Below are 24,826 nucleotides of genomic sequence, written 5' to 3'. Positions count from 1 at the left end.
GTCTCCATCCCTACAGCAAGAATTGGAATCATATCTTGGTTCTTTTATTTGCATGAAAATGAGTAGTCATCAACATCAAATCTTTCTCCTAAACCCTAATTTGATTCATAGGCTGCATAATCGCAAATATCCTGTGGTCGCCGTGTCAAAATATGGAATTCTCAGAAGGATTTATCCTCGAGCTAAAGCAAATGTTTTGAAAACCAAACCCAACCGCCACCGGACCAGTCGAATCGTGGACCTGTCCTTGATCCAGACCGGTTGACATGTTAAGAACCGGTGCCTCAGAGAATCGTCCTATATATTTTGACAAGGCTCGAACAAGAAACTTTACCAAAACAGTTGAATCAGCAGTAAGAGTAGCAACTCCTGTAACTTTCCTCCTTTTCAATCTACACTACCAATACTACATGTTCTGAAAGACACAGAGGCCAAATCATTCAAGCACTTCAAAAACTGATGAGAATTTGTTTTACTGTTGATACAGTCTAAATTGACTGTTTGCAGTCAGATTTTCGGCCCATATTTATAGACCGGTTCTACGTATAAATATACACTAAGGCTTACTAGACCAGCTTCAAGGAAATCAGTCTCTCAGCGGGTCCAAATAACCAAAGCAAATTCAATATACGAGCAGTTCAACACCTTCTTTGCATGAAATATATTGCAAAGAGGCAGCCCAATTGCTACTCGATAATCAAAGTAAAAAAATTTTACAGGAAATCACAGATCTAGAAGATGAGTCAGCCTTTTACAGAAGAAATCCACCAAAATAAAGCAAAGTATCAGCAAATCATGTGTGAAAAGGTTGAGAAAGATTGCATTCATCTCTATGGCATGTTTTCATAAGCCAAAGTGCCAAACTCCAGCCCTACATACATCTCTATTACTAAATTTCCATCTTTATCCGATCTGATTGGAGTCCTAGGAGATGAGATGACTAGTGATTCTCCCTGTTTGAACTTCATGTGAGCCATTCTACAAAATCAACTAGGACTCAATCAAGTACATATAGTCATATAAATAATAGTGCTCTGCTTTCAACATATTCTTGACTAACCTTTGTGCATACTGTAAGACTTTATATGATTGTGAGCATAAACAATCTACAGATAAATATCATAGGTCGTGAAATTTCATAATCTCTACAATCAAAACTCTAAGAGTGTGTTTGGATTGAGGGATTTGGGGGAAGGGAAGAGAAGGGAGGGGAGGGGGAGAGAAGGGAAGGGAGGGGAAGGGGGATTATTTTTCCCTCACCCATGTTTGGATAGATAAAAAAAGGAAGGAAGGAAAATTTGTTTAATTTACTAATTTATCCTTATTTTTATGTTAAAATATTATGTACAAGGGTAAAATAGATATTTAACTTACAAATGACTTAATTAGTAATCCCTTCCCTCCAAATGACTCCATTTTGGAGAGAAAGAATTTTAACAAAAATTTAATGAAATCTTCCTTCCAAATCCCCTCAAATCCCTCCCCTTAATTTTTAATAAACTATCCAAACAAGGGAATTGAAAGGAAACTCTATTTCCCTTCCTTTCCCTTCCCTCCAAATCCCTCAATCCAAACACACTCTAAGAGTATTAACATGAGGAAAACGTACCTGGATCCATGAAGACAAAAATAAATTCTTGAACCCACAGTTTCTAACTAGATGATGGTACTGAGTTCTTCAAAAGGCAGAGAGAGGACCGAGATTTATATGTGAAATTTCTTGATTCTCTTGTCTCCATCATAACAAGAGAACTCTTCTTTCATTCAATAATCATCCAATAGAAATGTGGCAAATTAACCCTAATGTGGCACACTATGATTTCTCAACCAATAGAACATTAACACAAAAAATAACATGTGTGTTTTATCTTCCTTTGAACAATAGGAATTTGACATATTAGTTTATTAAATTATTAGATGAGACACGTGTGCCACACATGTGAATTAAAAATCCTACACATGCATCTTCAGAATGGGAATGAGAAATTCAAACTGCCTGCATAAAAAACAGACAGAAAATAATGGGAGAACATGTAACTTAGATTGTTCATAAACATGAAATGAGTATCATTCATAATTTTCTTGATCGAAAGAACATGTCAATTGAAATTTCACATTTGGGATAAACTAAGCATTGAATTCAGCATTCCTTTATTTCTAAAATACAAGAAATTGATTGAGCAGCAGCGAGACATACACTCCCACTGCTAAGACGGGAAATCACACCATCTTGAATAAGACCTAGAATTGATGAAGTCCTGAATCATACCAGCCGATGCAGTTGAATACCTGAACATTAGCATAATGAAGATATAGCATTATTAAGCAGTAGCCACCCAATTGGAAGTTTGATCATAATAGCAGAAGAAAGAAAAGTTATGCAGGCATTGAAATCACCTTGCCAAGGGAGAGAACATATTTCTCATAAGTATTCATATGTCGGTATTCCTTTTTCCAGCTATACGATTATTGATCATCAACCTCCACTTCCATTAGTACCCTACAAGGAGATTTTAGACAAATTAGAGGTTGAAGAAAAAAAAATGAGCTTCACACTGTAACCACCTCTCAAATAATAAGATATAAATCTTGAAAAATGATTTTCAACAAAATATACACAAGGCAGAAAAGTTTAATAACGTAACTGGCATTTGGCTACAATCAATATATACGTACTAAAGTATTCTACAAGAATAGCAAATATAATTTGATGTTAATTGTAATGGAGTAACTTTGCCTCTACATTCTTCATTCTGTCTCTTTTTTGATTGAAGGTCTTGTTGTTCTTTCAAGTTTTCATTCCCTTTATCCTACTCTCCTAAAAAAAATCCAAATAAAAGGATTTTTCCAAATCATGTGGCCCAGTGGTATCTATTAGTAATTTATATATTAATTTGAAGGCGTACAGATGAACATGTGGACAAGTGGTAGAGTTGCAGTGATGCAACCTAGTGTGGGTATCACGCGACGTGCACAAGGGGACAAGTGTCGCAACCGGGGTCACGACGCGGACCGGCTTTTGAGGATGAAAAATGTTTAGAGTCGCCACCAATTGATTTAAGGTGCAATTGGACACCGTAAAGACCTGCGAACCAGAGAAAAGGGTACGGGGATCGATTGAGTGTGGGGAAGGTGTTAGGCACCCCACAACTCCCGTTTGAAAACGGTTACCCTAATTAATTTCATGGCTATCTTATGGATACTTGCTCTTTGCAAGATATAATTGTTAAAGTTTGAATTATTACTTTCAACACACTTATCAACTTATGATAGTGTTTGAAAAAAAAGCTTGGAATACCACTATCAATTTATGATGGTTTTTATTTGGAAATAGGTTTGAAATAACACTATTAACTTATGATAGTTTTGGGAAAAAATTTGTAAGAATACTATCAACTTATGACGGCATTAAAAAAAAGAATTGTAATATTACTAAAACTTATGATAGTTTTTATTTGGAGCCATACTACCAACTTTTGGTAGATTTAATTTTAAACACCAACTTATGGTGTTAATGATAAAATGTCCTACCAACTTTTGGTATTTTTAATTTTAAACACCAACTTATGGTGTTAAATGATAAAATGTCCTACCAACTTTTGGTAGGTTTAATTTTAAACACCAACTTATGGTGTTAATGATAAAATGTCCTACCAACTTTTGGTAGGTTTAATTTTAGATACCAACTTATGGTTTATTTAATAAAATGCCCTACCAACTTTTGGTAGGTTTAATTTTAAATACCAACTTATGGCATAAATGATAAAATGACCTACCAACTTTTGGTAGGTTTAATTTTAAATACCAACTTATGGCATAAATGATAAAATGACCTACCAACTTTTGGTAGGTTTAATTTTAAATACCAACTTATGGCATAAATGATAAAATGACCTACCGGTATAAATGATTAAATGACCTACCAACTTTTGGTAGGTTTAATTTTAAATACCAACTTATGATATAAATGATTAAATGACCTACCAACTTTTGGTAGGTTTAATTTTAAATACCAACTTATGGTACAAATGATTATTTGGAAAAGTGTCATCTATCAATTTAACCTATTATTGCCAACTTATGGCAAATTCATAAACGAAATCAAATAAGGTCCATAATTCAAATAAAGGAAATCAACTTATGATTTCTTCAATTGAAATGATCTATATTCAATTTTAAGCCTATATATTCATAATCCACACTTGTACAAATAATAAATGTCGAAATTATACAAGTCGACATGAATAAGATAAATTACACAATATGGGGGGCCAAATATACACAAATTGCAATAAACCAAACAAAATCTTGAAATTGCTCAAGCCTCCATCAACTCGTCCAAATAATATCCAAGCCCGAGCCTCGTCCAACAAAACAAACATAAAGAGAGGGAAAAATAGAATACTCAAATGTAAATCAAGATTTAAATCGAGTCAAGACCACATTATGAGATTCACACGTATCCAAACCAAGAAAATCAAATCCAAATATGGTCTCTCCCGCTTTTTCCAACAAGAAATAGAAGAAAAAAAATGCAAAGAGAAAGGGCTCAACATATTAGTATCGAAAACACTCACAAGCATCACATATGTCCAAGGTGAATGCAAGAAACACCATGTCTATTCTTAGTCAACATCCGAGGATGCTAAAAATGAATCAAACATTGGAATCAAAGTGTCAATAGAGCAATACTTGAGTAAAAGATATGAGGGGTATGAAGCTTCTACCAAAAAAATCCAAAGAATCGGTTTTCCCCCTCTCTCCTTCTCTTCCTCTCTTCTTTTTTTGTTTTGCTTCACCAAAAGCCAAAGCCTCCTTCTTTCTTCTTTTCTCTCACGCCTCCTCTCTTCCTCTCTTCTTTTTTTGTTTTGTTTCCTCTCCCCTCTTCTTATTCTTTTTCTTTCCCCAATTTGTGCCACATTTCTCTCTTTGTCTCCTTCTTTTTATTCTTTTTCTTTCCCCAATTTGTGCCACATTTCTCTCTTTGTTCCCCCACTTTCCTTTCTTTTTCTCCTTGTCTCCCACTATCTCCCTCTCCTATTGTTGGCTCTCTTGATGATGTGTGGCCCCTCATTCCTTATTTCTTGGCTTTTCTCCTCCCTTTCTCTTATTTCTTATTTCCTTTTTTTCCTTTTTCCTTTGTGTCCCCGATCCTCTCCTAAACTCCCACAAAAGCCTTACTTTCCTCCCCTTTTCTCTCTCACAAAAGATCATTTTTCCTTACTTATTGACTTTTCTCCTTGTTTCCTTCTTTTGTTGGCTTTTTTTTTCTTCTCTCATGACCCCCCATTTCCTTATTTCTTGGCTTTTTCTTTCTTCTTTTTGACTTTTACATTCTTCTAGCAAAACAATAAAAAGATGTGACATTTTTTAAAACAATTCTCTTATTTTTAGATATTTTCTAAGATTTGATCTTATTGGGTCAAGATTTGAGTATTTAAGGATCCAAGAAAGGGATTATGAATATCTATGGGCTTATAGGTCAAAGAAATGAGCTTTTGCATTTTTTGTGTTCTTTTTCTATTTTTTCTTTTTCGGATCGGACGAAATCCGGTTACTACAGCTGCCCCCCTTTGTATGTCCTTTATGAAATAAAAGGCAAACAAAGGCGTAGTCAACCGAGTTTCGTACGAGAATTGAAATACACGAGATCACTATGGCCATTCCCGGCTTGGCCAAATGTTTGTTCAAGAAAATAAAGGGGCACGGGATCACAAGGCCATTCCCGGCTTGGCCAACTGTTTGTGCAAGAAAATAAAGGGCACGGGATCACAAGGCCATTCCCGGCTTGGCCAACTGTTTGTGCAAGAAAATAAAGGGGCACGGGATCACAAGGCCATTCCCGGCTTGGCCAATGTTTGTGCAATAAAATAAAGGGGCACGGGATCACAAGGCCATTCCCGGCTTGGCCAACTGTTTGTGCAAGAAAATAAAGGGGCACGGGATCACAAGGCCATTCCCGGCTTGGCCAAATGTTTGTTCAAGAAAATAAAGGGGCACGGGATCACAAGGCCATTCCCGGCTTGGCCAACTGTTTGTGCAGAAAAATAAAGGGCACGGGATCACGAGGCCATTCCCGGCTTGGCCAAATGTTGGTGCAGAAAAATAAAGGGCACGGGATCACGAGGCCATTCCCGGCTTGGCCAAATGTTTGTGCAGAAAAATAAAGGGGCACGGGATCACAAGGCCATTCCCGGCTTGGCCAAATGTTTGTTCAAGAAAATAAAGGGGCACGGGATCACAAGGCCATTCCCGGCTTGGCCAACTGTTTGTGCAAGAAAATAAAGGGCACGGGATCACAAAGCCATTCCCGGCTTGGCCAACTGTTTGTGCAGAAAAATAAAGGGCACGGGATCACGAGGCCATTCCCGGCTTGGCCAAATGTTGGTGCAGAAAAATAAAGGGCACGGGATCACGAGGCCATTCCCGGCTTGGCCAAATGTTTGTGCAGAAAAATAAAGGGCACGGGATCACGAGGCCATTCCCGGCTTGGCCAAATGTTGGTGCAGAAAAATAAAGGGCACGGGATCACGAGGCCATTCCCGGCTTGGCCAAATGTTGGTGCAGAAAAATAAAGGGCACGGGATCACGAGGCCATTCCCGGCTTGGCCAAATGTTTGTGTGAACTTTATGCAAGAAAATATCCATGAGCGTATGAATGTATGAAGAGAAATTGTATTTTATTTTTTTTCATTTTGAAAATTCGACTTCGGTTAATTGTCGTCAGCACCATCACCCCTATCATCCTGCCATTATCCCTCGTGAGAAGACTGCATCTTTTGATTCGATCCTATCTTCAATCTGCCATGTTACCCTTATTCTTGTATCTTTCATTCTCTTTTTGTCTGATCTTCCCATCGATTATCTGATTTCCATCAAATCCGACATACCTTTAATGCTAAACAAAATCTCTCTGGCCTCCACTAATGCCTTTTAACGCCATTTAATTTCTTTTAGCCCTCCTAGAGTTAAGAACACCACAATCTCTTTGGCTCCATCATGCCTTTTAGCGCCATTTAATTTCTTTCAGCTCCTTTACAGCCAAGAACACCAAAATCTCTCCGACTCCCCCATGCCTTTTAGCGTCATTTAATTTCCTTTAGCTCCTTCATAGCCAAGAACACCAAAATCTTTCAAGTCCCTGTGAAGAACAATATCCTAATGCACTTGTCATAATTATCTTATTACTTTACTCAATTTCAAATAAATTCAATAGCATGGCGATGCTTGTACTATATGAGAATTTTGCGCAAGCAATCAAAAATTTGATGAAAACAATCAATGAATTAGGAACTCAGAAATGAATGACCTCAGAGCATTTTATTAAAATGGATAGATAACAAGAGAAACTGACGAGGTACGTATATGATTCCAGAAGGTTAGAAACAAAGGAAATAGCAGAAATCTTTGCAAGATATAAATGAAATAATTCCGATTCCGCACAAAACTGCCCCAGTTTTGTGTGCACCCACTTTGCAATTATTGAATCTGACTATTTCCATATGAAGCTTCTTCCCCACAAATTCATCCCGTATATCTTTGATCATAACCAATTCACCTTCGTACAGCCTCGCTATCTGTCATTCATTGTATTTCCTTATATTCATCTCAAATCCTCAAAAGGCCTCTGCCTCATTCCCCTCAGTTGCTTTCACCACACCTTTCTGATATCAACGTTACTTGAACCTCCCAGGAAGGGTTTTCACTATAGTAGAGACGTTTCTTTTTTCCCTAATTTTGCCTGAAGCGCCCCCGAGGGATTTTCACTCCAGCGGGATTTTTATTGCTCTAATTTTTGCCTAGACCGCCCTTTCGGGTTTTCAATCTAGCGAGCTTTTTACTCTAATTTTTGCCTAGATTGCCCTTTCGGGTTTTCAATCTAGCGAGTTTTTTTTTTTTTTTTTTTTTTTTTTTTTTTTTTTTGCTATGGGTAATACTTTTTGATGGCGTCTGCATTCACCGGATTAGGCAATTCTTCTCCATCCATTCTTGTCAATATTAATGCTCCTCCTTCAAAAGCTTTTTTCACCACATATGGTCCCTCATAATTCGGTGTCCACTTCCCTTGGTGATCCTTTTGAGGTGGCAAAATCATCTTCAACACTAACTCTCCCCCCCTGAAGCTGCGAGGCCGAACTTTCTTATTATGTGCTTTCATCAATCTTCTTTGATACAATTGCCCTTTGCAAATTGCTCTTAATCTTCATTCTTCTATCAAATTCAACTGCTCATATCTCGTTCGAGTCCATTCTGATTCTTCCAAACCTGCCTCCAGAACTACTCGAAGGGATGGAATCTCCACTTCGATAGGCAAAACTGCTTCCATACCATACACCAAAGAGAAAGGAGTCTCCCCGGTAGATGTGCGTATTGATGTCCGATAACCATATAGAGCAAAAGGGAGCTTCTCATGCCAATCTTTGTAATTCTCTGTATCTTCCTGATGATCTTCTTGATATTCTTATTCGCCGCCTCAACAGCCCCATTCATCTTTGGTCGGTATGGCGTCGAATTATGATGACGAATTTTGAACTGGTCACAAAAACCTTTCACCATTTTGCTATTGAAATTCGTGCCATTATCAGTAATAATTCTTTCCGGGACTCCATATCGACAAACAATCTCTTTCCTCAAAAACCGAACAACCACGCTACTCGTCACATTAGAATATGAAGCAGCCTCCACCCATTTGGTAAAATAATCAATGGCAACCAAAATGAAACGATGCCCATTAGAAGCCTTTGGCTCAATTGAACCGATGACATCTAATCCCCACATAGAGAAAGGCCATGGTGACGTCAACACATGTAATGGATTAACGGGAACATGTGTCCTGTCTGCATTAATCTGACACTTGTGGCATCTATTTGCATAACTTATACAATCCCTCTCCATGGTTAACCAATAATACCCTGCACGTATAATCTTCCTTGCCATTGCATATCCACTAGAATGAGTCCCACATATCCCTTCATGAATTTCCTCCATGATTTGCTTAGCCTCAGCAATATCAACACATCGTAAGAAAACTATCCCATCATTCCTTTTATAAAGAACATTTCCACTCAAGAAGAAAGATCCCGCCAATCTCCTGATGGTACGCTTATCATTTTCTGATGCTCCTGATGGATATTCCTTCTTCTCAATGTACTGTTGAATATCATGATACCACGGTTTACCATCAGGCTCTCCCTCCAAATTTAAACAGTAACCTCGAACTTCTCGTTTCTCGATTTTAATCACCTGCACTTCCCCTTTTGGGTCTACATCAAACATTGCTGCCAGAGTTGCCAGAGCATCTGCTATTTGATTTTCTCCCCTTGGGATATAATCCAGCTCCACCCAATCAAAAAACTTGATTAATTTTTTGATATGCTGGTAGTATGGAATAAGTTTGTCATCTTTGGTTTCCCATTCGTCATTCAATTGCCTAATCACCAACTGTGAATCACCATAGACCTGTAGCCTCCTAATCCCCATATCAATGGCAGCTTGAATTCCCATCGTACATGCTTCATACTCAGCCACATTGTTGGTACATTCGAAATACAACTTAGCTGTAAACGGTATAACCTTCTCTTCAGGTGATATTAACACTGCACCAATTCCGCATCCTATAATATTAGAAGCGCCATCAAACAACATAGTCCATTTTGCCAAATTCTTTTGATTCTCTTCTTCTATCGACATAGTCATGACATCAATATCTGGAAATTTCAAATCCATAGTTTGAGTATCATCAATCGCTCCCTCTGCCAAATAATCTGCTATTGCACTCCCCTTGGTTGCCTTCTGTGTGACATATAAAATATCATATTCTGATAATAACATTTGCCATTTAGCTATCCTCCCTGAAAGAGAAGGTTTCTCAAAAATGTACTTGATAGGATCCATCCTGGAAATCAACCATGTAGTGTGATAAAGCATGTATTGTCTAAGTCGATGCGCAGCCCAAACCAACGAGCAACAAGTCTTCTCTAACATCGAATAATTTGCTTCACAACTGGTAAACTTCTTGCTTAAGTAATAAATGGCATGCTCTATCCTTCCTGATGAGTCATGTTGTCCGAGCACACATCCCATCGAACTATCTGAGACAGTCAAATAGAGAATAAGCGGTCTGCCAGCCACAGGAGGCATCAACACTGGAGGACTTTTCAAGTATTGCTTGATCTTTTCGAAGGCTACCTGACAATCTTCATTCCACTCAGTAGAGTTACTTTTACGCAACAATTTAAAGATAGGTTCACAAGTAGCCGTCAACTGTGAAATGAATCTGGCAATGTAATTCAATCTTCCCAAGAAACCCCTAACCTCCTTTTCTGTCCGAGGGGGTGACATCTCCAAGATCGCCTTCACTTTATCAGGATCTACTTCGATTCCTTTCCTGCTTACAATGAAACCTAACAACTTCCCCGAGGTTGCCCCAAATGTGCACTTAGCCGGATTCAACTTCAATTGATGCTTCCTTAATCGATCAAACAACTTCTGGAGATTCACAATATGATCTTCACCTTCTTTGGATTTTGCTATCATATCATCGACATATCCTTCAACTTCTCTATGCATCATATCATGAAACAAAGTGACCATGACCCTTTGATAAGTGGCACCGGCATTCTTCAAACCAAAAGGCATGACTTTATAACAGAAAGTTCCCCATAGAGTAATAAAAGTTGTTTTCTCGCGATCTTCTGGTGCCATCTTGATCTGATTGTAACCCGAAAATCCATCCATGAAAGAGAAGGTAGAATGTCTGGCTATATTATCCACTAAAACATCAATGTGAGGAAGAGGGAAGTTATCCTTCGGGCTTGCGCGATTAAGGTCTCTATAGTCGACACACATCCGAACTTTGCCATCTTTTTTGGGGACAGGTACAATATTCGCCACCCATTTTGGATATCGAGCCACTGCCAAGAAACCAGCATCAAACTGCTTCTTCACTTCATCTCTTATCTTCAACAACATGTCTACTTTCATTCTCCTCAATTTTTGTTTCACAGGGGTACATTCTGGAATTAATGGCAACTTATGAACAACAATGTTTGTATCAAGACCCGGCATGTCCTGATAAGACCATGCAAAAACATCCTGGTAACTATGCAATAAATCTATCAACTTCTTTTTGCTTTCTCCTTCAAAGGCAGCTCCTACCTTGACTTCCTTTTTCTCCGTTTCAGTTCCCAAATTCACGACTTCAGTTAACTCTTGATGCGGCTGTATTATTTTCTCTTCTTGATTGACTTGTCTTAATATCTCAGGAAAAATCTCAATTTCTTCGTCTATTTCATAGTCAGATTCAACATTGCTAATGGGTGCATCAAAATCTGGGTCATTAAGTTCGTCCTCTTTATTATCATCATTTCCAATCCTGTTAAAGAAATGAATGAAAGTGGTTTTGAGAATGGAGAATAACACTTGAATGGAAATGAAGAAACATGAATATGGATGACTATCAAGAGATTTTCATTTCATGGAAAAGGAAATGTGAACAAAGATAGAACATGCAATCGCCATACTATAAAATCTATTGAAAGCAAAGTAAAGCATGCTCATTACAAAAGACCCAAACGAAGGCCGTGAGCTAGGCCCACGATGGTAGTGCACTCGGGATTACTCTTGCAGGTTCTTGAGAGATACTGGGAGCTCGAAACTGGTCCAGTTGCTAAGTTTGAAATTTGAAGGACGCGAGATGACAAAGCAAGGTCTAGCAGCTGAACTTTGTTCCCCTTCCACCACAACAACTTGGAATTTTTCAAACTGATCACATATATTTGCCAAAATCGCCCTAGTTACACCAGTCGAGTTTTGAAATGACAGTTTTCCAAAAACTGCCCCAGTGTCAGTCAAACTTATCTTGTTTTGCATCCCTCCATACACAAAACTGTCATAAAGCCAGGGAATCGGTTTCTTTTCAACTTCCAATTCCTTTCCTTCCAGACGGGCAAGCCTCTTCGCCTGTTTTTCTGCTTGCACACGATTTCTGTCAACCCTAGTTGGCTTATAACCCAAACCCCAGCGTTCTGGATGTTTCACCATTTCTACTGGCTTCTTAATTCCCTGTCGATTCTTACCGAGTCCTTCTCCTGGGCGAAACCCCTTTTTCAACATAAATTTTGCTACATTCTTCGTAACCTTTGATATTTGTGGCTTTAGGGGAGAAAGTCCTTCCTTCCCATAGCTAGCACTAGCAATTTCAAAAGATTGGAATGAACTCTGAATCCCCTCTGTCGGAGCATCAATAGGAGAACTATTAGACAAGCTGGCAACCATCCATTCTGACTGACCCTTCACTATGTAAACCCTTCCATCATAAACAAATTTGAGCATTTGGTGCAACGATGATGGAACAGCTCCAGCAGTGTGAATCCAAGGGCGTCCCAACAGGCAACTATAGGTTGGTGAGATATCCATTACCACAGACGGCACATTGAACGTTACGCTTGCAACCTGTAAAGGTATTTCAATTTCTCCCATAATCTCTCTACGTGTTCCGTCGAATGCCCTCACTACCATTGGTACTTGTCTTAAATAAGATCTGTCAATTGGTAGCTTCTCAAAAGTCTCCTTTGGTAAAATATTGAGGGATGACCCATTGTCCACCAGGATACTTGCTAATTCCTTTCCACGGCACATGGCGGAAATATGCAAAGCTTTGTTGTGCCCCATCCCTTCAGGCGGAATATCATCTTCAGTAAAGGGTCTGTAGGAATCTTGTCTGATACATATGCCTGGTTTAACATTCTCGTCAAGACTTGTCGATGTGGTTCAGAACTCATTATCAACTCCAAGATCGAAATCTTTGCAGGGGTTTTCTTCAATTGATCCACCACCATGTACTCACTCTGCCGAATAATTTTCAGGAACTCCTGAACTTCCACATCAGTTACAACTTTCTTTTTCTCTTCTGGGCGCACAAAAAGACCTTCTTCTGGAATAAAACCTGACTCTTCAACCTCAGGTATTGCTTTCCCTTTCCTTTTACGCTCTGCTTCAAGGTCCACCATTAGATTCCCTTCTGTCTCATTTCTCGTGTAACATCTCCCACTCCGGGTAACTCCACCAATGCCAGAAATATTATCTACCACTTCTTCTTGCTTTCCACTAGCTTCTGCTTCATAATTCCATGGCACAGCCTTATCATTCTTGTACAAAGTATCTATCCTCGGAATCACAGTCACTGGCTTGTCCTCTATAGAGTATTGCAAAACAAAAGGTTTCACGTAATTCGGCCTTGGTCCTTGGTAGTAACCTCCTAGGACATTGACTTCATTTGATTGACCTTTCACCTCAAACTTTATTATCTTCAAATCCATCAACTCTTGTACCTTCTCATAACAATTCTCAATAGCATGCCCCTTTTGTCCTTTATGGAACTCACAAGTCTTCATGGCATCAAAAATTCCACGTTGAACGGACATATCCACTGCTATCTCTTCGACCAATCCTTCTTTCCTCAACACCATAAACAACTGGCCCAACGACATTGCAATCTCTGAAACCCATCTTTTTGAAGCACAAAATTCTTCAATGGCATTCACCCCCTCCTTCTCATGATTAGGCAATGGATTATTGTTGACATTGGGTTTATTGATTGCAGTAAGATCCAGCCATTTCGCTTCAATCATCCCCTGGACTATCCTTTTGAATTGTAGACAACTTTCAGTTGAGTGCCCGGGTGCGCCTCCATGATATAAGCATGTGCTATTAGGGTCGTACCAATGGGGATATGGAGATTGGTGGACCCGTCCCGGAACAGGAGCTACCGCTCCTTGCGCTTGAAGTTTCGTGAAACATTCAGCATAGGTTATGGGCAAAGGATCGAAATGCTCAACGGGCCGTCTGGGTCTTTGGTTTTGGAAATTTGGACGAGGACTTTGGTAAGTGTTTGGGCTTTGGAAATTTTGATAAGTGTTTGGTTTTTGGAAGTTTTGGTAAGTGTTTGGGTTTTGTGGGTATTGATTGGGTGATGGTGCGTTGAATCGGGGTGGATAAGGATTCCGGATGTGGTGTTGGTTATAGTAGACTTCTGGGTTTGACATCCTTGGGGCATTGCTTCTAGGGCGATAGTCTGAAGTAAGCGCACCATAAACAGCGGGATCAAAATTTACAGAATGCACTTCAGTCTTTTTGCCTTTACTTCCTTTAGCTGGGTCCGGTTTATCAAGGGTGGGATAATGCAGAGTACCTCTCTTCATACATCGTTCAACTCGCTCTCCTGCCTGTATCATATCAGCTAGGTTATTGTGGCCACCTCCTGCCAAATTGGAAGTATAAGGTTCCTGAAGAGCATCAATAAAAGCATTCAACAAATCCTTCTCTGACAGTGGTGGAATTATCTGGGCTGCCAAATCCCTCCATCGATGAGCAAACTCCCTGAAGCTTTCCCCACTCTTCATTGTTGTATTCTGCAGATCATAAATGGTAGGGATCTTCTCTTCATTGTGCTTATATTGCTTCATAAACACTTCAGCCAAATCCTCCCACGAAGCTACTGATGAGGGATTAAGGGTATTGAACCACCTTTGAGCTGCCCCAATCAGACTATCTTGGAAATAATGCATCAATACTTTCTCATTGCTTGCATATGGCTGCATACGTCGACAATACATCGTTAGATGATCCAATGGAACTCCAGTGCCATCAAACAAACTGAATTTTGGTAGTACAAAATCATGCGGAATATTCAGATTCTTCACAAGGCACAAATTGGCCGGATTCAACATCCCTGAAACATTAAAACCCTCCATGGCTCTTAATCTCTTTTCCAACTTCTTAATGGCAACTATCGAGTTATTTTCTTCATTCTGAACTTCCTCATTCACTGCTCTAGCATCGACTGGGAAGGGATTATCATGCACATAGGTCTCAACTGGATGAATATATGTCGGGTTCTGAGTGGTTGCCTGTTGGGAAACATACTGATGTTGATGCAAACCAGGCAAAGGCTGATTACGAATAGGAGTAAACCCGGGTGGGTAAGTTGGTATTTCCTGGTGCAGATGATTCTCAGGAATCTCTAGCATTTCAGAATTTTCAGCTACTCCCTTTCCTTTCATCAGCAACGCCATATTCTTCATCAATAAGACCATTTGTTCTTTGATTTCAGCTATATCCTGATTCTGACTATGTCACCCATTTCCTGCTCCATATTCTCAATAATTCTTGATTGTAGGCGAGTCTGATAGGGGTGACAATGTTGCTTCTTGAAAGCTATGATTAATGATGCACTAAAATCCCAATTAAGAATGTATACAACAAAACATCAGCCGCAAATGAATAAATCACACAAAAATAAAACATGCCATTACATGGGGTAACCTAAATTTCTGGAGGTTTCGGCCATGGATCTAGGGCATTATAAAGTGCAGGGGTAAGTTTATCTAACTACTCCGCGAGGTCCCAGATCATGTTGCTTTTAAAATCCCAACTATTGGGACAAAAGCTCCTCCCTTAACTTTTAAGGGAAGTCGATCCGGTGAGGATATCTTCCACTATCCATGCGGAGACGGAATCTCACGAGAATAGTGGTCAACCCTCTCTAATACTAAGGGTAGAGCCCAGCTGGTAGGCTACAGTGAGTGTAAATGTATGAGATGACAAATACTTTACCACAACAAAATAAATCAACATCTCTGACATATAAAGGAAACAAACAATTAATCATACAAAAAGAAGCAACCGTAGCCAATCAATTTAATCATATGGGCTTGACCCTCTTAGGTTTAAAAAACCTGATTTCCCCAGCAGAGTCGCCAGTTGTCGCAACCGGGGTCACGACGCGGACCGGCTTTTGAGGATGAAAAATGTTTAGAGTCGCCACCAATTGATTTAAGGTGCAATTGGACACCGTAAAGACCTGCGAACCAGAGAAAAGGGTACGGAGATCGATTGAGTGTGGGGAAGGTGTTAGGCACCCCACAACTCCCGTTTGAAAACGGTTACCCTAATTAATTTCATGGCTATCTTATGGATACTTGCTCTTTGCAAGATATAATTGTTAAAGTTTGAATTATTACTTTCAACACACTTATCAACTTATGATAGTGTTTGAAAAAAAAGCTTGGAATACCACTATCAATTTATGATGGTTTTTATTTGGAAATAGGTTTGAAATAACACTATTAACTTATGATAGTTTTGGGAAAAAATTTGTAAGAATACTATCAACTTATGACGGCATTAAAAAAAAGAATTGTAATATTACTAAAACTTATGATAGTTTTTATTTGGAGCCATACTACCAACTTTTGGTAGATTTAATTTTAAACACCAACTTATGGTGTTAATGATAAAATGTCCTACCAACTTTTGGTATTTTTAATTTTAAACACCAACTTATGGTGTTAAATGATAAAACGTCCTACCAACTTTTGGTAGGTTTAATTTTAAACACCAACTTATGGTGTTAATGATAAAATGTCCTACCAACTTTTGGTAGGTTTAATTTTAGATACCAACTTATGGTTTATTTAATAAAATGCCCTACCAACTTTTGGTAGGTTTAATTTTAAATACCAACTTATGGCATAAATGATAAAATGACCTACCAACTTTTGGTAGGTTTAATTTTAAATACCAACTTATGGCATAAATGATAAAATGACCTACCAACTTTTGGTAGGTTTAATTTTAAATACCAACTTATGGCATAAATGATAAAATGACCTACCGGTATAAATGATTAAATGACCTACCAACTTTTGGTAGGTTTAATTTTAAATACCAACTTATGATATAAATGATTAAATGACCTACCAACTTTTGGTAGGTTTAATTTTAAATACCAACTTATGGTACAAATGATTATTTGGAAAAGTGTCATCTATCAATTTAACCTATTATTGCCAACTTATGGCAAATTCATAAACGAAATCAAATAAGGTCCATAATTCAAATAAAGGAAATCAACTTATGATTTCTTCAATTGAAATGATCTATATTCAATTTTAAGCCTATATATTCATAATCCACACTTGTACAAATAATAAATGTCGAAATTATACAAGTCGACATGAATAAGATAAATTACACAATATGGGGGGCCAAATATACACAAATTGCAATAAACCAAACAAAATCTTGAAATTGCTCAAGCCTCCATCAACTCGTCCAAATAATATCCAAGCCCGAGCCTCGTCCAACAAAACAAACATAAAGAGAGGGAAAAATAGAATACTCAAATGTAAATCAAGATTTAAATCGAGTCAAGACCACATTATGAGATTCACACGTATCCAAACCAAGAAAATCAAATCCAAATATGGTCTCTCCCGCTTTTTCCAACAAGAAATAGAAGAAAAAAAATGCAAAGAGAAAGGGCTCAACATATTAGTATCGAAAACACTCACAAGCATCACATATGTCCAAGGTGAATGCAAGAAACACCATGTCTATTCTTAGTCAACATCCGAGGATGCTAAAAATGAATCAAACATTGGAATCAAAGTGTCAATAGAGCAATACTTGAGTAAAAGATATGAGGGGTATGAAGCTTCTACCAAAAAAATCCAAAGAATCGGTTTTCCCCCTCTCTCCTTCTCTTCCTCTCTTCTTTTTTTGTTTTGCTTCACCAAAAGCCAAAGCCTCCTTCTTTCTTCTTTTCTCTCACGCCTCCTCTCTTCCTCTCTTCTTTTTTTGTTTTGTTTCCTCTCCCCTCTTCTTATTCTTTTTCTTTCCCCAATTTGTGCCACATTTCTCTCTTTGTCTCCTTCTTTTTATTCTTTTTCTTTCCCCAATTTGTGCCACATTTCTCTCTTTGTTCCCCCACTTTCCTTTCTTTTTCTCCTTGTCTCCCACTATCTCCCTCTCCTATTGTTGGCTCTCTTGATGATGTGTGGCCCCTCATTCCTTATTTCTTGGCTTTTCTCCTCCCTTTCTCTTATTTCTTATTTCCTTTTTTTCCCTTTTCCTTTGTGTCCCCGATCCTCTCCTAAACTCCCACAAAAGCCTTACTTTCCTCCCCTTTTCTCTCTCACAAAAGATCATTTTTCCTTACTTATTGACTTTTCTCCTTGTTTCCTTCTTTTGTTGGCTTTTTTTTTCTTCTCTCATGACCCCCCATTTCTTTATTTCTTGGCTTTTTCTTTCTTCTTTTTGACTTTTCCATTCTTCTAGCAAAACAATAAAAAGATGTGACATTTTTTAAAACAATTCTCTTATTTTTAGATATTTTCTAAGATTTGATCTTATTGGGTCAAGATTTGAGTATTTAAGGATCCAAGAAAGGGATTATGAATATCTATGGGCTTATAGGTCAAAGAAATGAGCTTTTGCATTTTTTGTGTTCTTTTTCTATTTTTTCTTTTTCGGATCGGACGAAATCCGGTTACTACAACAAGGAAGAGAGAAATTTTTTTGTATTGCTGAATTCCAAAGAACAAAGTCATGAGGATGACCATCGGATGACAAAATGCCATTACTGGGAACCAACAATCCGAGACGAGGAAGAGAGAAATTTTTTATTGTTGGATTCCAGAGAGCAAAGTCATGAGGACCACCATTGGATGACAAACACAGAATACCATTACAGAAACCAACAATCCGAGATGAGGAAGAGAGACAAATTTTTGTATTGCTGGAATCCAGAGAACAAGTCATGAGGACCACCATTGGATGACAAACACAGAATACCATTACAGGAACCAACAATCCGAAGACGATGATCAATGGTTTGAATTGGAAAATTCAAATCTTTAAATTTCTGAAAGGGATGCGTGGGTGTCGAAAAAAAGAGAATAGCGTTCTCTATGTTGCATATCAAGGAACTGGCTGAGAAGGAGGCGATGGTCACCGTTTTTTTTTTGTTGTTGGTTTGGGCGATATGGTTACTCATGAAAGTGATGCAAGATAATAGCATGCCATAGTTTGTAGACACATAAACAAAGGCCAAGGGTTTTGATAGGCAACCTCAAAAGTATATCGGCTATAACTTCTTGAGGTAGATGATCAAACAGTTTCTTGATTGTTTTTAGATTGGAGATTCTAGTGTTTTATAGCAAGAGAAGTGACGGTTCGATTCAGCAGCGATTTCTATAAGTGCTGAATGGAATTTGATGAAGAGGAATAATAATGTTGATGAAATAGATTTAGATTGAGTGGCAGAAAGAGAAATCAAGAAGGATTACTAATTTACTATAAAGAGAGATCCCTCATATGGCGGAATTTAGAGAATGCACTGCAATAGAGAGGAGAAGGTTAGATGTACATATGGCGGAATAATAGCTTTGCCTGTTTATATCTCAAGCATGCAATCCTCATTTATGGCATGGCAACCATATTTTGTTTTGTTTTTTCCAATAATCATGGGCACAAGTTTTCTCTTTTCTTCAGTAACCATGATCGATGTAGGTATTAGTCCCTTTTTTTTTTCAACTACACCAGAAGTATCATGTTTTTTATTTTTATTTTGGCTCTTGTTAATCAGTGTCCTAAGCGCATGGTTAAGGATTCATCACAACATGTCAAGGTGATGAACACTCTCTCACCTAATTTTTTGAACTTAAATACAGATTTCCAATAGAATTTTTTCAAGACTCCAAAGCACCTTTATATCATTTATCCAATGCCCTAAGGACGCTAGATAGCATTACAGCATTTCCATTTATTTTTTTTCGTTTCTGAGAGAGAAAAAAAATCTCTGGATGATGCAATTCTTCCTCTCTTTTTTTTTCTATTCATTAGCTATGGGTGTCATAAGCATTTTTTTTCCTTCTAATTTGTTCGATAAATATGGACGCCAACATTTACTATTAATGGCAACAAAGGCAAATACAACATAAGCATCTTTATTTTCACCATTATTGTTGCCATTTACCACAGTGCAACAGTGCAGCACCGCAGCTACAGGGAACATGATAGTTAACTTCCCATTTAAGTTCAGCACACAATTTGATATTCTATATTGCAAAACCTTTGCACAAGTGAACTTTTTTTTTTTGCTTTCAATAATAATCTTTTTTTGAATGGAAAAAAAAGTTCACTTGTGCAAAGGTTTTGCAATAATATATTATTGCTTTCAATAATATATAAAGACATACAGCAGACGGTAATAGAATTCTGTATTAGCGACACCCCTGCCTTACTTGGAAAGGTCAAGTATTGATGCTGATCCTCTCTCTACCATGTCACATATGATGATGATCATCAAGGGATGTATCTGGCAATTCAACAAGTGCAGAATTTTCCAGTTAGAAATGGCTCAATGAAATTTTTTCTGATCATGACCAAATAGATCAAATTGCCAAAGATGTAACTAAAGATGTAGATTCCATCCTCTCCCTTGGACTTCTCACCAGACCTTGATCACTTGATTTGGCATGGTCTTATTCAACAACACAGAGCCACAATGATCCTTCGAAGTTAAACCAGTTCAACATTCAGATATATTTCGTTGGGTTTCAACTTTCAAGACAAGATTACTTAGTATCAATACACAAGCCTCCACAAGTATACACTTTCATTCGGATGAATGCCAGATTCTCTAACCAATCCCTTTGTATAAACGTCCTTTATTACTTCCATTCATGTTTTCTCCAGCTCCCTTTTCCTGTGTTAGCATCTCCTACTTTGATTATCCAAAATTTTCACACCAAAGCACTACCATAGCCACATTGCACATGTTTGCCAATCTTAGACAATTTTCTCTCCTCTTATACTAGGCTGAATCTAGGCCTATCTTAAATTGAACCACATCATTGTTTATCAAAACTTTCCTCGTAATTAACATCAAAATATTCATGACTAAATGGTAACATTGAATAGATTTCATAATAATCTTGGGTTGTCAGATTGTTTGCAATGAAAAGGCACTGTACTCCAGTAGTCCAAAAATGTGCAAAGAAGTTTCAAAAAGTAAGGAAGAACAAGAAGTATAGTATGTATTTCCAGAAGTTAGTGCTTCAGAAATTTAAACTCCACAAGTCCCATATAAAAAGCAGAAGACCCATTAAATAGCATTGAAACAGAGATACTGATAGATGCAATAATTGTCAGAACCACTTCTCTTTCTCATATGAAATATAATGTTATAAACTATGTACCACTTGATATGCTCAATGAAAGACAATTATGAGAAGCCAAAGAACATATATTGGCAAAGATGAGGTACCTACTAGTTGTTGGAAGACCATTAATCTTTTTTGCAATGCACAAATTTTATTGAGGGGCACTGAGGAGGTTAAGGAAAATAAATTCATTTAGACAGCATTTGCCCAAAGAAAATACTATATTGGCATACTTTATCAATTCATCTATAAAATTAAAACATTCCAACAACTGAAGCACAACAAAATAAGCACATAGGACCTGCAAAGTCAAAAGAACAGGAAATCTAAAAGAGATGGTAACCTGCCTGCCTGTTGGCTGTCGTTCAGGTGCTCTATTAAACCTATATCATGTAGAAATATTCTTGATTGGCAATGACCTCCCTCTGCTATCAGTTGAACTTGATCTCTCCCCTGAGCTCCCACGAATGTTGTGCTCCCTACTCGTCTCTCTTCTTTTAGAAAAATTTTCTTTAGGTTTGCCATGGCCTTTACTATCTGACCTTTGTCTTTCAAAACCTCTTGAAGCCCCCTGAAAACCCATGTTACCCTTCCTATTTGTTCTTCCTCGACTTGATGAGGCATTTCTGAAAGCACCTCCTTGCCTCAAATATTGCTCTCCATTCTCCTTCTCCTGGTAGTCATTAGCATCATCTCCAAATTTATCACCGCTGAATTTGCATCTCTCCTTTGAGCTCCCACGAATGTTGTGATCCCTATGTGTATCTCTTCTTCTGGAGATTTTATCTTTAGGTTTGCTATAGCCTTTACTATCTGACCTTTGTATTTCAAAACCTCTTGAAGACCCCAGAACACCAGAGTCATTCCTATTTGTTCTTCCTCTACTAGATGAGGCATTTCTGAAAGCGCCTCTTTGCTTCAAATATTGCTCTCCATTCTTCCCCTCTTCACCATTGTCACTATCATTATCTTCAAATTCATCGTCGTTGAATTTTCTTCCATCCTTTGAGATCCCATGAATAATCAGCTCTCTACTCATCTCTCTTCTTCTAGAATTCTTTTCTTTAGGTTTGCCATCGCCTTTACTATCTGAACTTATTTCAAAACCCCTTGAAGACCCTTGAACACCCATAATCTTCCTATTTGTTCTTCCTCTACTAGATGAATCATTTCTGAAAGCACCTCTTTTCTTCAAATATTGCTCCCCATTCTCGTCCTCTTCACTGTCTTCATTACCATCAGCTTGGAATTCATGGTCCCTATCATCATCACTCTCTTCCAAGCTTTCATCATCACTCTCTTCCAAGCTATCATCAAGATCATTATCGTCCATTTTCTCTTCTGCTTTGGACTCTTCATGAGTAGTTGTCTTCTTCTCTTGCTTGCTTCCGCCAGGCATACTAACCAGTTTACTATCTTCCTTTACTGAATGCATAAGGTGCAGATACTGATTCCTAATATCCACCAAGGGATTCTTCTCAATCAACAACCCCCTCTTAAAGCCCTCCCTCAAAACCACCGTATAGGTTCCAACCTTACTGGACAAGTAAAATACTCCGGGATGGTGAAGCAATGCTCTCTTTAACCTTGACCGAATCCCCAACCACTCTCCAAGCTGCAAGACATTATCCCACTCACCAAATTTTGCAACAAAAAGATTAAGAACCTCGTGCATAACCGCAACTGCCCACCTATCAGATTCATCTGTGTTAGGCCCAAGATGGCAAGCATTCTCGTAAGGAGATATGTATGGCAACCTCTGCCAATCATCCACCCACTTCTTCACCTTCTTATCCATCTCAGAACCCCTGGAAAAATGCATAGGGAACACAATAGGCATCCCCTTCTCATAACCTTTCACCTTCTTCTCTATCGCCGAAACAGCCAATTCACTATTCCAGCAAACCAACTCCAAATTCAAATCTGATTTCAACCCACACGTGGTTGAATGACTTCCATCAATAACTCGAAAGTAATCAGGGAATTCGGGTACAAGGCTCTGAACATAATCTTGAGGGAGACCTAGATGCCATTTCAGAGTATCAAGAATTCTCAAAGGAATTTTATTGATTCTTGAAATCATTAACAGCTTCAAAAGCCTATCCGCGACATTCTGCCTGTAGTTGTCGCTCTGATAGACCAAATTCTCTTCGGCGTCAAGATCCAGAACCTCTGTCTTAAGCTTGATGTGGGGGTGAATACCGCCAGGAAGGAATTCTTCGAAAATTGCCGGGTATTTGCGGATGAAATCGATGGGTCGAAAGGGGAACCTGAGGGAGTCTCTCTGCTGGGATATGACTGAAATGGGAATGGACTTGGAGGGCTCAGACTTTATTAGGTTCTTGACGTTGATAACGGGTCTAAGGTGCTTCTCTCGCTCGACAACGTGGTCGAGGCCTCGATCGCGGACGTATTTGAAGCCGGCGCCGTCGACGAAGCCACGGTGATGGAGGAGAGGACGGCGTTTCGAGGGTGAACGAAAGATGGATTGCATCGGTCGCCCCCTTGGTTTGGCGTGAGAAAGGAGGAAATGTGGTGAGGTTTTAGGAGGGTTTCAAATTAAAACCCTGCCCTTTTCTCGTTTGTAGAGAAAAGACAAATACACCCCTCCCACTATTGCTTTTCTGCATAGCGACCCCTGAAGTAAATTGTAGGCATTGGGACCTACTATTTGGGAGTTGGGAAGGGTTTAGAGCATTCACAATGGGCTAGTAGCAATCTAGCACTCCAAATACTTTGTATTCTATGCACACTTCATTATCTCAAGTGTTGTGCTATAATGGTACACTCTTGATAGTAATATAGTATTGCAATAGTTCATTCTCTCTCTTCCCTTCTCTCTCGGGTGGTACAAGTTAATTGGATGAGTGGGTCCCGTAACCTGCACTATTCATCAACTATAGAGTACTCCATTGATCAATGTGGGTTAAATTTGTACATGTTTTGGAGTGTCAAATATTACCCATTATGAGCATCTAACACTACATTTATGGAAAAAGTATCATTTCAAGCACTATAAAACCATCCCACCGTGGATGTTCTTAAATACATAATTATTTTTGTTAAACTAATTGCATGCCCGCGCTTCGCGCAGCACATATTTTGATTGAAAAATAGAGATGTGTGAAAATTTTTCGATACTTTGTTAACATGAAGAGTAGTAGAGCTTTAATTGTAGAAAATAGAAATGATTGTAAGATGAAGATAAAATATGTACAATACCTTTTTTTAATTTGCTAAGAAATTTTTTTTCTAATAGGGTGTAAGAAATTTGATAAATAAAGAATAAGTATGCTAAAAGTTTATCAATTCTTATTTGCTTCGCTAGTATTTATGAAGTGTTTTAGGTCACCAAAGACATGTTTATGAGACAATATTGTAAGGTTAGTATAACATTCTCTACAAAGTGACATTCAATATCGAAAAGTACAATGTAGCATAAGTAGTATTTTTGAAATTATATTTTTAGAATAAGATTCTTTATATTTTTAGAATAAGATTTTTGAATTTATATTTTTGAAATGTTATGTATGACTGGTAGATTTATGCCTATAATCACTTTAACCTTCAACAACTCATTGAATTCTACCATACTTTCCTATCACCACTTACATGTTCCAATACCAAATGGGCTGAATTTACTTACACATTATAACAATATAGCATGAGAAAAGCCTCTCATGTTGTGTATGTTGCAATCCAAACAGACTACTAAACCTGACCAAACTCTAAACATGCACAATACATCAACTAAATACTACAAAAACACACAAAAATAATGATAAAAACACACAAAAATTCTCACAAAATGATGGTAA

The 24,826-nt window shown here is 38.1% G+C and overlaps 1 protein-coding gene and 1 non-coding gene across 7 annotated transcripts; both read right to left on the bottom strand.

Moving 5' to 3' along the window:
* Positions 1-550: 550 nt before the first annotated feature.
* Positions 551-681, bottom strand: LOC119998053. The gene has a single exon (XR_005468180.1). It is a non-coding gene; the product is annotated as a small nucleolar RNA snoR77 (small nucleolar RNA).
* A 1,338-nt stretch (positions 682-2,019) lies between these two features.
* Positions 2,020-23,552, bottom strand: LOC119997697 (protein WHAT'S THIS FACTOR 9, mitochondrial-like). Of its 6 annotated transcripts, none has more exons than XR_005468065.1 (4): positions 21,352-23,552; positions 20,088-20,161; positions 2,398-2,500; positions 2,020-2,289 (listed from the first exon to the last, which is right to left on the bottom strand). XR_005468065.1 is itself a non-coding variant. In XM_038844869.1 (2 exons), the coding sequence occupies exon 1, from the start codon at positions 23,500-23,502 to the stop codon at positions 21,397-21,399; it is 2,106 nt and encodes a 701-aa protein (XP_038700797.1). In that variant the 5' UTR covers positions 23,503-23,552; the 3' UTR covers positions 19,775-20,161; positions 21,352-21,396. The 6 variants fall into 6 exon arrangements, 2 of the variants coding, with proteins under 2 accessions (XP_038700797.1, XP_038700796.1); XR_005468063.1 differs by having other exon boundaries at positions 21,356-23,552; XR_005468066.1 differs by lacking the exon at positions 20,088-20,161.
* Positions 23,553-24,826: the final 1,274 nt, after the last annotated feature.

The sequence above is a fragment of the Tripterygium wilfordii genome, chromosome 4 (assembly GCF_013401445.1).
Source record: "Tripterygium wilfordii isolate XIE 37 chromosome 4, ASM1340144v1, whole genome shotgun sequence".
NCBI lineage: Eukaryota > Viridiplantae > Streptophyta > Magnoliopsida > Celastrales > Celastraceae > Tripterygium > Tripterygium wilfordii.
The sequence above is the reverse complement of the archived record's forward strand: the minus strand, read 5'-3'. Positions and strand labels throughout refer to the sequence as shown.

Excerpts from the sequence above, each read along its gene's own strand:
- LOC119997697 (XM_038844869.1), bottom strand. The coding sequence starts at position 23,502 with ATGCAATCCATCTTTCGTTCACCCTCGAAACGCCGTCCTCTCCTCCAT.